The 13,021-nt window shown below is 45.3% G+C and overlaps 2 protein-coding genes across 3 annotated transcripts in view; both read left to right on the plus strand.

The window, feature by feature from the left end:
- On the plus strand, positions 1–12,393 carry LOC124015677 (caspase recruitment domain-containing protein 10-like). 2 transcript variants are annotated; one of them, XM_046331071.1, is made up of 24 exons: positions 1–156; positions 1,803–2,045; positions 2,571–2,708; positions 2,794–2,980; positions 3,300–3,438; positions 3,645–3,833; positions 4,341–4,460; positions 4,648–4,773; positions 5,113–5,283; positions 5,476–5,574; positions 6,106–6,142; positions 6,792–6,829; positions 7,104–7,192; positions 7,391–7,437; positions 7,555–7,675; positions 7,811–7,988; positions 8,072–8,195; positions 8,373–8,613; positions 8,838–8,904; positions 8,990–9,092; positions 9,376–9,536; positions 9,671–9,827; positions 11,434–11,549; positions 11,695–12,393. In XM_046331071.1, exons 1-21 carry the CDS (start codon positions 150–152, stop codon positions 9,480–9,482), a joined length of 2,571 nt encoding a protein of 856 aa, XP_046187027.1. In that variant the 5' UTR covers positions 1–149; the 3' UTR covers positions 9,483–9,536; positions 9,671–9,827; positions 11,434–11,549; positions 11,695–12,393. The 2 variants fall into 2 exon arrangements, with proteins under 2 accessions (XP_046187027.1, XP_046187026.1); XM_046331070.1 differs by having other exon boundaries at positions 9,715–9,827.
- LOC124015368 (trinucleotide repeat-containing gene 6B protein-like) overlaps positions 9,763–13,021 on the plus strand; it is a 27,266-nt gene continuing 24,007 nt past the window's right edge. The window contains 3 exon segments of the mRNA XM_046330541.1: positions 9,763–9,795; positions 11,434–11,549; positions 11,695–11,866. Of these exon segments, the coding sequence (XP_046186497.1) occupies positions 9,763–9,795; positions 11,434–11,549; positions 11,695–11,866 (321 nt within the window).

A 13,021-nucleotide genomic window follows, 5' to 3' on the forward strand; every position in this document is an offset into this window, starting at 1 on the left:
TCCCAGGTACAACACAACCAGCTTCTCAACGCAATAGCATAACCATACTGGAATAGTAGTTTACGTTTCTATGTAGTCATGATTTGATCAAAATCAAAAGTGGAATATCTGTCTGAGGAGTTTGCTTACAACACGATCAATCCTTGACAATGAGTGGTAAGTGGGAAATTAAGATTTCTTCTTGTCATGTTTATTTTAAAATGTTATTTTACAGGTGACATTATATCATTTCTTACCTGACTTTTTCAGATAAAGTCAGATGAGTCAAACGGGGGTGAAAAGTTGCGGCACTGAATGACACTTCGACCTCCTTATTGTCTTATCAGTCACAGTTATTTTTGGTATTGTAGTCTCCGTTTAAATAATGTAGTAAATATTCATATTGCCAAGTAGTCTGCCAAGTAGTCTGAGGGGTGTTTTATTTTTATTTTGATATGTTGACACTGCTCTTGGAAAAAGTTGTTCTTGATAAAAAGCATCTCATGATATCTGTTTTCTATGGACTACATCAGTAGTCTGCATGTGCAAACGAGAGATGACAGGAAAAGATTCCACAGGACACAGATGTGTCTCGACCTGTCTGTCTGTTCGCGAGGGGGGCGTGGTTATGGAGCACTTACTTACCCCTCATTGTCGGTAAATAGTTAACTTTAAAACATATATATAATGTGGCTTCATAGTTCATACGGTAACGGAATTAGATCATGGGTCCCTGATCTGTACTACTAAACGTGTTGAGAGTCTCAATTGAACGTGTTTTTTCTTAGTCCGGGGAGTTGGCACAACTGCTCCTCAGTAGTTGAGGAGGTCTTTGTCTGCTATCGCAGTAGGTTTGTAAGTGTGCGATATGAATCACACCAGTGATGGCATTCCTGAGCTCTGAGACAGATTTAATGTCGTCCCTATCATTGTTTTTACGACCCACCAACCAACCTTGTGCAACACCAGAAGAAACTTGAGTCAATCATTGGTGCAGATAATGCACCATCAATTGTGTTCACAGTACTGGAAGTTAATCCTACAGCCTGGTATACAGTGCATTCGGAAAGTATTCAGACCCCTTGACATTTTGGTACATTATAGCGTTATTCTAAAATTGATTAAATATTTTTCCCCCCTCATCCATCTACACAATACCCCATAATGACAAAGCAAAAACAGGTTCTTAGAATTTTTTGCAAATGTAGGACATTCAGAGACTTGTCCCGAAGCCACTCCTGCGTTGTCTTGGCTGTGTGCTTGGGGTCGTTGTCCTGTTAGGAAAATTAACCTTCAACCCAATCTGAGGTCCTGAGTTCTCTGGAGCAGGTTTTCATTGAGGATCTCTCTGTACTATGCTCTGTTCATCTTTCTCTCGATCCTGACTATTCTTCCATTCCCTGCTGCTGAAAAACATCCCCACAGTATGATGCTGCCACCACCGTGCTTCACCGTAGGGATAGTGCCAGGTTTTCTCCTGACGTGACACTTGGCATTCATGCCAAAGAGTTCAATCTTGGTTTCATTAAACAAGAGAATTCATTTTAGATTGAGGCTGTAACGTAATAAAATGTGGGAAAAGTCAAGGGGTCTGAATACTTTCCGAATGTTCTGTAATGTATGTTAAATGCAAAATAATCCCATCCAGCTTTCATTGGAGCACAGCCAGAAAAGTACATCCTTCTGCTCCTTCTCACAATGCAGCAGACAATGGGCAAAAACTGTAGTATCAAAATAGTTTGAGCCTGTTCTCTTTAAAACACAGAATAACTTTGGCTCCTCTTTCAAACCAGTCCTGTATTAACTTGCTTCCTCTGTACCAGGCATCACAGTATTGGTGAAGGATTATGACACGGGACAAGAAGAGGGGCGGCCGGTGTCCCCGTTCTCCGAGGAGTGCTGTGAGGAGCTGTGGGACCGGGTGGAGGGGGTGAGGCACAAGCTGACCCGCATCCTGAACCCAGCCAAGCTCACCCCCTACCTGAGGCAGTGCAAGGTCATCGACGAGCAGGATGAGGATGAGGTCCTCAACTCCACCCAGTACCCACTACGTATCAGCAAGGCTGGTGAGAGAGGGGGAGGTAGAGGGAATTGGTGGGAGCGAAAAAGAGAGGGAGAATGAGAGAGAAATGATGGAAGGCAATGAGAAGAGTGTGAAAGGTAAGTGAGAGGAGGCAGGGAGAGAGGGGGTAGGTCGGCCAGAATGAGGTAAGTAGGGGTTTGTGCCGTGTGAGGGAAAAAGGTGTTTTTATAAGGATAGCAAGAGGGGAGTGAGAGACAGAGGGAGGGGAGACGGGTATGAGTAACGAGGCAGGAGATCAAGATGAAAGGAATGAAGGGGTGGCCACCAGCTAGGTAAAGGAGCGGGGAGATAAAGGAGGAGGTAGACAGATGGGGAGTGAAAAAGACGGGAAGAGAAGAAGAAACAGAGAGATGAGGTTAGAGAGGTGACAAAAAAATGACAAAGGGATTACCTAGAACGTGAGTAGCTTTCACACTTGTGTCAGTACAGTACTTACTGTGTCTCCATCTTCAGGATGTATTGTCGTCTTCATCTTATAAACTTTAATGATGTCATCACTGTTAATCAGGACGTTTGATTGACATCCTGCATGGGCGGGGCCAGCGTGGCCTGCAGGCCTTCATGGAGTCTTTGGAGTTCTACCACCCCGAGCAATACACTCAGCTCACTGGACAACAGCCCACCCAGCGCTGCTCCATCATCTTGGGTGAGGATTTGTCCCCAAATATCCCCCTTCCACTCCTGTATGACCTGTGTTCCCCCATTTACATCCACTGCTGTTTCCCCACCAGATGAGGAGGGTCCAGAGGGCCTGACTCAGTTCCTGCTGCTTGAGGTGCGTAAGCTGAGGGAGCAGCTACGGGGGAGCCAAGTGTGTGAGCGCCGCCTGTCCCAGCGTTGCCGTGTGGCCGAGGAGGAGCGCAGCCGGGCTGAACGCAAGACACTGGACCTACGACATGACCGGCTGCAAATGGAGAGGTACACCACACGGAACCACATATACAGGGCTTAAAGCACTGTGAGACAAATGACAGTATGAGAAGCATTAAAGTTTGATTCATTGAACTTCACAGGTAAAACCACACAAACATCTGGTTGTTATCCACAGGGCCCAACAATGTGCACTACACCCAAGGTGAATGACAGTATTTAGACTGGAATTTGAAACATCGAGAATGATATACATAAACTACATTCATGATGAGCCATGGTCCATGGCTGTCATACATTTCTTTAATAGGGATGTACAGTTTCTATGTCCAGTGTACTGAGAGCTGGCTGAATGTGTCTCCCACAGGCTGCGTCAGGACTGGGAGGCAGGCAGCAGGGAGCTGGGCCGGCTGAAGGACAGACACCTGGAACAGGCTGTGAAATACTCTCGTGCCCTGGAGGATCAGGCCAAGGCCTCCGCACGTGAGAGAGAGCTACTGGAACAGGTATAGAGAGGAGAGGGGGACAAGAGGTCTGATGGGTTGTTGAAGGAGAGGGAGGGTGACTGGGACAGAAGAAAGCAGCTGGTGAAAGATAAAAGGATGGATGGAGGGTATACATTTTTTTGAAAGAGCTGTTGGGACATGCCTTTATAGGAAGCCTTTCCCTGGTAGGATTCCCTTGTAATACTCTTACTCAACCTTTTCTACAGATGGAGCAGCTGAAGACCAGACTGATGGAGGCAGAGAAAGAGACTGACAGTAGTCCTGTCTCTATTGCTCCAGTCAGAAGGAACAGGAGTGTCGCCCATCGGACGAACGACGCCCCCGCTGTTCCCGAGAAGAGGGAGAAGCCACTGCAGCACATTGACATTCAGAAGTCAGGTCACATTGAAACACAGGTAGAGCCACCACTCAGAGTGAATCTGATTCAGGTCACATTGAAACACAGGTAGAGCCACCACTCAGAGTGAATCTGATTCAAGTCACATTGAAACACAGGTAGAGCCACCACTCAGAGTGAATCTGATTCAGGTCACATTGAAACACAGGTAGAGCCACCACTCAGAGTGAATCTGATTCAGGTCACATTGAAACACAGGTAGAGCCACCACTCAGAGTGAATCTGATTCAGGTCACATTGAAACACAGGTAGAGCCACCACTCAGAGTGAATCTGATTCAGGTCACATTGAAACACAGGTAGAGCCACCACTCAGAGTGAATCTGATTCAGGTCACATTGAAACACAGGTAGAGCCACCACTCAGAGTGAATCTGATTCAGGTCACATTGAAACACAGGTAGAGCCACCACTCGGAGTCAATCTGATTCACCCTCTGAGTTTGTGATGTTTTCCCGCTCCGACGGTGCTGCTCTAACTCTTGTAATTGTTCCGTTTTGACCTCAGGCTCTGTTGGACATCCTGAAGCAGGACCGCAGGGAGGCAGCAGAGCAGAGACACGAGCTGTGTGGCAACATCGCCAGATTACAGGGAGAGCTGGAGAGCTCTGAGGATTTCAGGGACAAGGTGAGAGCAGAGAAAGAGCCTTTTCACGCCATTCTGTCCCATTATTCACTCTCAGAAGTCACTGAGCTGGTGACCGTTTTTCAAGTTGTCTTTGTTCAGGCTTCATAAAGTGTTGAAACATGCCTCTTGTATATCAACACAATTGTATTATTCTGTCTTTGATGGTATGGTGTGTTGTGTTGTGAAGCTGGAGTCTCAGTGTGAGCAGCTGCAGCTGAAGGTGAGGACTCTGCAGCTGGACTGGGAGACGGAACAGAAAAGGACCATTTCCTACTTCAACCAGATTATGGAGCTGGAGAAGGAGAGGGACCAGGTCAGTAGGTCTGAGTAGGGATACGGGTTAGAATCAACGAATCAATGTACGGTAAGGTTTTTGTTTCTGTTGGTTTAAATAGTTCATGGCTGTTTGGACACTGAATGCACATGCACAGAGGAATGTTGAGGTCGGAGTGTTTGAGGCCTTTTTGCAGGATAATATAAGGCCTTTCTCTGCATAGTTGCACCATTACTCACCGTAATACATCATTTTTGTCTAGTCGCGCAGGTGTTTCCACTACTCAGTGTCTCCCCCACTCAGTGTCTGTCTGTTTCCTCATAACTCATCTCTCTGGCACCTTCTCTCCTCCTCCCTCTGATACTGTAAATCCTTCAGGCTCTGCGCAGTCGAGACAGCCTGCAGTTGGAGTATACTGACTGCCTATTGGACAAGAACCGCCTGCGTAAACGCATCGCAGAGCTTCAGGCCAATCTAGAGCAGCAGCAGAGAGAGCTGGAGAAAGAGAAGGACAGGAGCAGGGAGCAGAGTTTGCCCTGTATACACTGTGTGAGTCTCAGCTACTGTATGTACACACATACTGTGTACACACTTTTGAATATACTTGCACAACACAAGTGTGTTTTCCCTATTCTGTCAGTTTCACACACTCACAAAAATATGATAATCAAATTACAGTGTGGACCTGTTAGCCTTCTCCTGTACTCTTCTAATGTGATTGTCTCTCTGTGCCTCTCCTAGTCTCACCTGTCTCTGTGCAGCGAAGACCAGTGCTACGGGCCCTGCTGCTCCCTAGACCTCAGTCCTCTGCCCAACGGCACTCACCAGCTGCTCTGCAAGGTCAGAGTTCATCGACATCTTATCATCTTCATTGGCAGCAGCTAGAATATTAGCAACGTTGTAGTGTTACCATCAACAGCAGCCACAACATTTATCTCTTCATAATCATGTGATGGATAGTCCTTGAGGAGTGTGGCAGTGTTGCTGTCCAACCTGTCTTTTCATTTGACTCATTCACAGAGTTAAGTAGGTACCATTGAGCTGATCCCCATAATAATAATGATCATTTCACTTGGCATGGTTATTCATGGTCTACTTACAGAGAATATTATTTTTTAGATCAGGATGAAGCAACTCATGTGTGCTAATTAGGTCACATTGTTGTTTTGCATGGAGTTAGAGATATGATGTTTTTTACCTGCTTCACTTCGTTGGCAATGTTAACATATGTTTCCCATGCCAATAAAGCCCCTTGAACTGAATTGATGTTGCCAGAGAGGAATTTGTGTAACTGTCAGCATGTTGGGTACCTGTAGGATACCTTTCAGTGAACAGATGTTGATGATGTCTCTGTTTTCATTTCTGTCACAGTCTCCCTCTACAGACCAAACCCATGACCACTCCGAAGGTAAGCCTATATTTAAATTCAAAATCAAATGTTATTTGTCACATACACCTAATACAACAGACCTGCAGTAAAATTCTTACTTACAAGCCCTTAACTAACAATGCAGTTTTAAGAAAAATACCAACAAAAATAAGAAATAAAAGTAACAAATAATAAAACAGCTGCAGTAAAATAACAATAGCGAGGCTAAATACAGGGGGTAGAGTTGAGATGAATGCAGTGGTTCCCAACCAGGGGTACTTGGCCTATCCAAAGGGGTTACTTGAGAAGACTCATAAGACCATAGGCTTACTGGTAAATGCACACGAGGGGTACTTTAAGGGTACTCTGGGCAGAGCAAAATATACTTGGTGGTACAGTAACGGAAAAAGGTTGGGAACAACTGGATTAGGGGATTGGGGTTTTGCAAGGATAGCATTGAAGAAAAGAGCATTCCTGAGTTGATCCCTCTTTTTTTCACGTTTTTCTTTATTTATTCTACATTTTTACACCACTGTAGCTGACGAAAGATAACCCGTGTATTTGAACTACTGTTTGAATAAGACATGGTAGAAATAGGCATGGCCAAAACAAATGTTTTTTTTTGTTCTTTTTACAACTTTGATGAGAGGATAGGCTTAGACTTCTAAATACTTTCTTTTGTCTGCAGGTTCCCGCTCAAACTCAGAGGAGAATCTCTTGACACCAGTGAGTTGTTGAATTACTCCACAACACTTTGTGACATGCCAACATATCAAAGCATCATGTCTCATCTAGCATTCATCTGTATTATATTAACAAGTGTATTTTTCTCACTGAACAGTGTAGCTGTGAATAGACACAGTATATGTGGATTGTTGAATAATTAATTCACTTTTTCAAGTTGTCAAAGAGACAATGAATAGGTTTAAATTGTGGGCCTGCATCGATGCGTTAGTCATTCTCTATTTCCCTTCTTGTTTGTGTCCTGTGTGTTTTACAGACAGTGGACAGTGAAAGGGATGTTAACAGGCTCTCCATCTTCCCCTTCCCTCCCTGCATGAACTCCATCAACCGCAGGGTCAACATAGAGTATGTCATACCCATAGAATTAGGAAATAGAAGTATTATTAATTTAATAGGATATCTATGGTCATACCATAGCAGATCAACTTTTACATTGTTCTCTGATATGGATATATCACTCTCTTAAATCCCATGTTATGCTGGAAATGCATTTAAAACTAAATAAATGATGATAAACTCCTCTGTTTTCTTATCCCTTTACAGGTTTGACCTGGACTCCTGGGGCAGTGATGAGAATGAGAACCTCACAGGTTTGGTTCAGCTCAGTACATCCCTCCTGTCTGTCTAAGTCTGGAGCTACCTGTAATACCTGTAACTCCGGCTAAGTATAGATGTGTGTAGTGATGTCTCATTATATTGTGTTTCAGGAGTCCAGAGTGAGGTCTCCCTGTCGAACTCCTGTAGCTCCCTGCATTCCCACTTCTTCCCCCCTGACCTCATCAACCTGCCCCCTGTCCCACCTCACAAACCCAACTACAGCAGTCTTGGGTAGGTCTCCATCTCTGTGCTGCCTACATCAGGGCAGCTAATCCAAAGTAGTGTAGGTACACATGCTAACCATTCATGGTGTGAGATATAATCTTAACTGTATACTGATAAGTGTAATTACAATTTATCTTTCAGTTTCGTGCCCCTGTCCCCCGTACCTAGTCCCCCCACTATGCCCAAAAGAGGAAGAGGCAGCCTGGCAGATGACATCACCATCATTGGGGGCAACCGCACAGGCATCTTTGTTAGCAGCGTCAGAGCTGGTTCTCCTGCTGAGCAGTGGGGTCTGAAGGAGGGCAGTGAGTTACTGGAGGTGAGAAACAGAGGCATACAGACAGATAGTAGAAAATCAGCCACACAGGACTGGGTATAACTGCCTCTCTCCTCCCTGTCCAGCTGGAGAAGGTTCTGTTTGGTGGGGGCAGTGTGCTGATGGGCCAGTGCACTGGAGAGGTGGCCCACTTCTCTCTGCAGTGGTGGACAGAGCCCTCTTCTCTCAAACACCAGACCAACACAGAGGGTAAAGTTCTCTGAGACTGCTTTTATAGTTGTTTTCCTTGACTGATGTGCTTTTTCAGTACAGTACACCTTTATAGTGTATGGTCTTGGCCTTTATCCAGGCGCCAGACTGTTAATAGAACCAAAAAAGATAAAACAATAGAGTGTGTGTAACTAACACCCCTTTTCCTCTTCTCAGCATACTCCAAGTTATGTGCCCAGCTCCCTTCTCCTACCTTCCACGGTGCTGACTCCTTCTACGTGCGCGTCAACCTGGACCTGGACCCTCATAGCGACCTGCCCTGTCTGGGGGTGCGCTGTGATGACATAATACACGTCACTGACACCCGTTACAATGGGAAGTACCAGTGGCGCTGCACCCTGGTAAACCCCGGCACAGCCAAGCCCTTGCAGGCGGGGGTCATGCCCAATTACAACAGGTAAGGGAGAGGTGCCATGTACTGTAATAATACCTTTGTGACAGAGTTCAAATGAATGGGTTATATAATGTAAGACATTTTAATAAGCATGAGAAGAAGATTAAACGTTCCATTAATCTATAACAGACAGTTGTGCAAATCTTTAGCTTTGTTAGACTGCACTCATAGACTGCATGGGACACGTAGTGATAAATGTGTATCCCCTAAATCTTTCTCTATCTCAGAGCCCAGCAGCTGTTATTGGTGAGGTTACGTACCATAGCCCTGGAGCAGAAGGATTTCAAGAAGAGAGTAAGTCTCCTCTTGTCCCTACTGTGTGTGAATCTCTGGTAACCAAGGGTAACCAGACTACTGATTCCTCCATTCCTCACTGTAGGTATCCAAGAAGGGCTCTGAACGTGTGCGATTGGTCAAGGCTGTGTCCCCCAGCTGTCGTGGGATTGGTTCCACCCCACAGGTCCTTTACACACTCAGCAACCGTAAGCTCCTCCCATATGACTTTATTGATATTTTTGTTTGTAATTTGAAGACTATGGTAAGATAAAAATGCATGAACTTAAATGTGTGTGTGTGTGTGTGTGTGCGTGTGTGTGCGTGTGTGTGCGTGTGTGTGCGTGTGTGTGTGTGTGTGTGTGTGTGTGTGTGTGTGTGTGTGTGTGTGTGTGTGTGTGTGTGTGTGTGTGTGTGTGTGTGTGTGTGTGTGTGTGTGTGTGTGTGTGTGTGTGTGTGTGTGTGTGTGTGTGTGTGTGTGTCTTTGCTCAGGTCACGAGGAGCACCTGATTCCTTACAGTATGGTCCAGCCAATACAGGTCAAGACCAAACGGCCTGTCATCTTCTCCCCCTCTCCCTACTCTCTCGTGGCCTCATAGAGAGACTGCTTCAGCCAGCAAAGTCTGGACTGGACTTCAACACCTGCCAACCAGGTACACACACACACACACACACATACTGACACGCACATGGTTATTTACACACTGTCACTACACACTCAATTTTCAGAAGCACTATGCTTGTTGTCCTTGCATGGTCGGCTGTGTTTAAAAGTAATTACTTGTAGATATGTTGTCTCTCTACCACTTCTCATGGAGTGATGTATTTCAGAGCCAATCCAGGCCACAGAGAGAAATGATAAGAGTGTTTTCCTGCTAGATGCTTCCACCCCAGAGCAGGCTCTTGGAATCAGTCTGCAGTCTATTCAGGAAGTAATAAGCCAGGTATACACTCTTTCATTCATTCATTCTCTCTCTCTCTCTGTCTTTCACACACAAACAAACAAACAAACACTTCCCATGGGGCAAAAACTGGTTGTGTCAATTTGTATTTTTTATTTAATTAGGCAAGTCAGTCAAGAATAAATTCCTATTTACAATGACGGCCTACCCCGGCCAAACCCTCCTCTAACCCGGACGACGCTGGGCCAATTGTGCACCACCCTATGGGACTCCCGATCACAGCCGGTTGTTATACAGCCTGTAACCAGGGTCTGTAGTGAAGCCTCTAGCACTGAGATGCAGTGCCTTAGTCCGCTGTTACACTTGGGAGACCCACAATGTTGCTTCCACGATATTTCAATTAAGAAATGTTATCAAATCAAATTTATTTATATAGCCCTTCGTACATCAGCTGATATCTCAAAGTGCTGTACAGAAACCCTGCCTAAAACCCCAAACAGTAAGCAATGCAGGTGTAGAAGCAAGGTGGCTAGGAAAAATTCCCTAGGAAGAAACCTAGAGAGGAACCAGGCTCTGAGGGGTGGCCAGTCCTCTTCTGGCTGTGCCGGGTGGAGATTATAACAGAACATGGCCAAGATGTTCAAATGTTCATAAATGACCAGCATGGTCAAATAATAATAATCACAGGCAGAACAGTTGAAACTGGAGCAGCAGCATGGCCAGGTGGACTGGGGACAGCAAGGAGTCATCATGCCAGGTAGTCCTGAGGCATGGTCCTAGGGCTCAGGTCCTCCAAGAGAGAGAGAGAAAAAGAGAATTAGAGAGCATACTTAAATTCACACAGGACACCGGATAAGACAGGAGAAGTACTCCAGATATAACAAACTGACCCTAGCCCCCCTACACAAACTACTGCAGCATAAATACTGGAGGCTGAGACAGGAGGGGTCAGGAGACACTGTGGCCCCATCCGATGATACCCCCGGACAGGGCCAAACAGGAAGGATATAACCCCACCCACTTTGCCAAAGCATAGCCCCCACACCACTAAAGGGATATCTTCAACCACCAACTTACCATCCTGAGACAAGGCCGAGTCTAGTCCACAAAGATCTCCGCCACGTCACAACCCAAGGGGGGGCGCCAACCCAGACAGGAAGATCACGTCAGTGACTCAACCCACTCAAGTGACGCACCCCTCCTAGGGACGGCATGAAAGAGCACCAGTAAGCCAGTGACTCAGCCCCTGTAATAGGGTTAGAGGCAGAGAATCCCAATGGAAAGAGGGGAACCGGACAGGCAGAGACAGCAAGGGCGGTTCGTTGCTCCAGAGCCTTTTTGTTCACCTTCACACTCCTGGGCCAGACTACACTCAATCATATGACCCTCTGATGAGATGAGTTTTCAGTAAAGACTTAAAGGTTGAGACCGAGTTTGCGTCTCTTTTTTGAGTTATGTAATGATGTTTAATTGACTTGGAAAAGATTTTAACTAAATCCAATGACATGGTGACATTTTCTGTTGATTTCACATTGAATTCATGTTAGTTGACAACTACACCTAATGTAAATCAAAACTAGATGTTGAACTGATGTCTGTGCCCAGTGGGTTACCTCTCCCATATCGGCTTCTGTGTCTTGTCTCTCAGGACAAGCACTGTCTGTTGGAGCTAGGCCTGAGTAGTGTGGAGGGCCTTCTGAGGCAGGGGATCTACCCTATCGTCATTAATATCCGACCCAAGAACAAAAAACACAAGAAGTTAAAGTAGGTGCCTGACTGACTATCTGTATTTGTGTGTGTTTACAAGACACTTTTAGATCATAAGTTATTCTATTTTTGTAGCTGTATGTTCTCTAATCCAATTTATAAACAGTAGTTACAAAGTCTGTCTATTTTGCCCCATTGACAGGAAGTTGCTGACCGGGCGAGGGGAGGATGGCGTGATGCAGGAGGTGTGTCAGGCGGACGAGCAGCAGCTGGAGACCCTGCCCCTACTCTACCACACTTTGGAATCCAGCACCTGGAGCTGCACCGAGGATCTGCTTCTCGCCATACGCAATGTCATCCACACCCAGCAGAAGGCACTGCTGTGGGTTGAGTTGGAAAGGCTCCAATAGATCCCAATGTCATCCACAGCCAGCAGAAGGCACTGCTGTGGGTTGAGTTGGAAAGGCTCCAATAGATCCCAATGTCATCCACAGCCAGCAGAAGGCACTGCTGTGGGTTGAGTTGGAAAGGCTCCAATAGATCCCAATGTCATCCACAGCCAGCAGAAGGCACTGCTGTGGGTTGAGTTGGAAAGGCTCCAATAGATCCCAATGTCATCCACAGCCAGCAGAAGGCACTGCTGTGGGTTGAGTTGGAAAGGCTCCAATGTTATCACCCAGTTTTATTGTTGTACTTAGCTAAATTTGATACAATTGAAGATACATTTCACACACACCCATATAGATACCTAGTTCTACCACTGTAAATGTGAAGTTTCATGTTCATATGATGAATTTAACCTTACAAGCTCAGTAGTAACGTGTCTTTATGTTTTAATGTTGTATTTCTTGTCTACCTATGCTAAACATCAGCATTAAACAACCTTCATTAGTTAACAGAGCATCTTTTTTAATTCTTGAATTATTTATAATAATACATGGAATTTGTATTGCGCTTTTCTAACACCCAAAGACAATAATATGAGTGGTTAGGGTTTGCCTACATTTGCCCTTGGTCGCTAGTCACAATACAATAGCTTTTGAAAGTTCTTCTAAAAATAAAGTGCATAAACTCCTTTATAGTTAGGAAAAACTTTGGCCTTTAGAATGTTGCTTTCAATACAACTGAAAACTCAGAAAAAACGAGAGCTTAAAGGCACTGCATGTCAATACGTCGTCTGCATTGACCATACAGTATTTACTGCAATGCGGTATCCGCAAAGGTCAGAGCAAACATATTTTTTGGCGATTTGCAGAGCAGCCCAGAGCTGTTATGAAGTTGTCAAAGTCTGTTTGTGTATATCTAGGAACTCCCCCATCTACTGTCAACCAATCAACCCTCCACTCACTTTGACCTCTGCATGCCTCTGGAGACTCTGAAATTGTGTCACACCATCCATACGGTACCTTAGACCACATTTAGGATCAAGCATGATGATACCGCAGAGGTATAATAATATAATAATCCCCAATATTTGGAACCAAGGACTGATCACCCCAATCCACAAAAGTGGAGACTAATTTGACCCC

Source organism: Oncorhynchus gorbuscha, linkage group LG26 (genome assembly GCF_021184085.1).
Source record: "Oncorhynchus gorbuscha isolate QuinsamMale2020 ecotype Even-year linkage group LG26, OgorEven_v1.0, whole genome shotgun sequence".
Classification (NCBI taxonomy): Eukaryota; Metazoa; Chordata; class Actinopteri; order Salmoniformes; family Salmonidae; genus Oncorhynchus; species Oncorhynchus gorbuscha.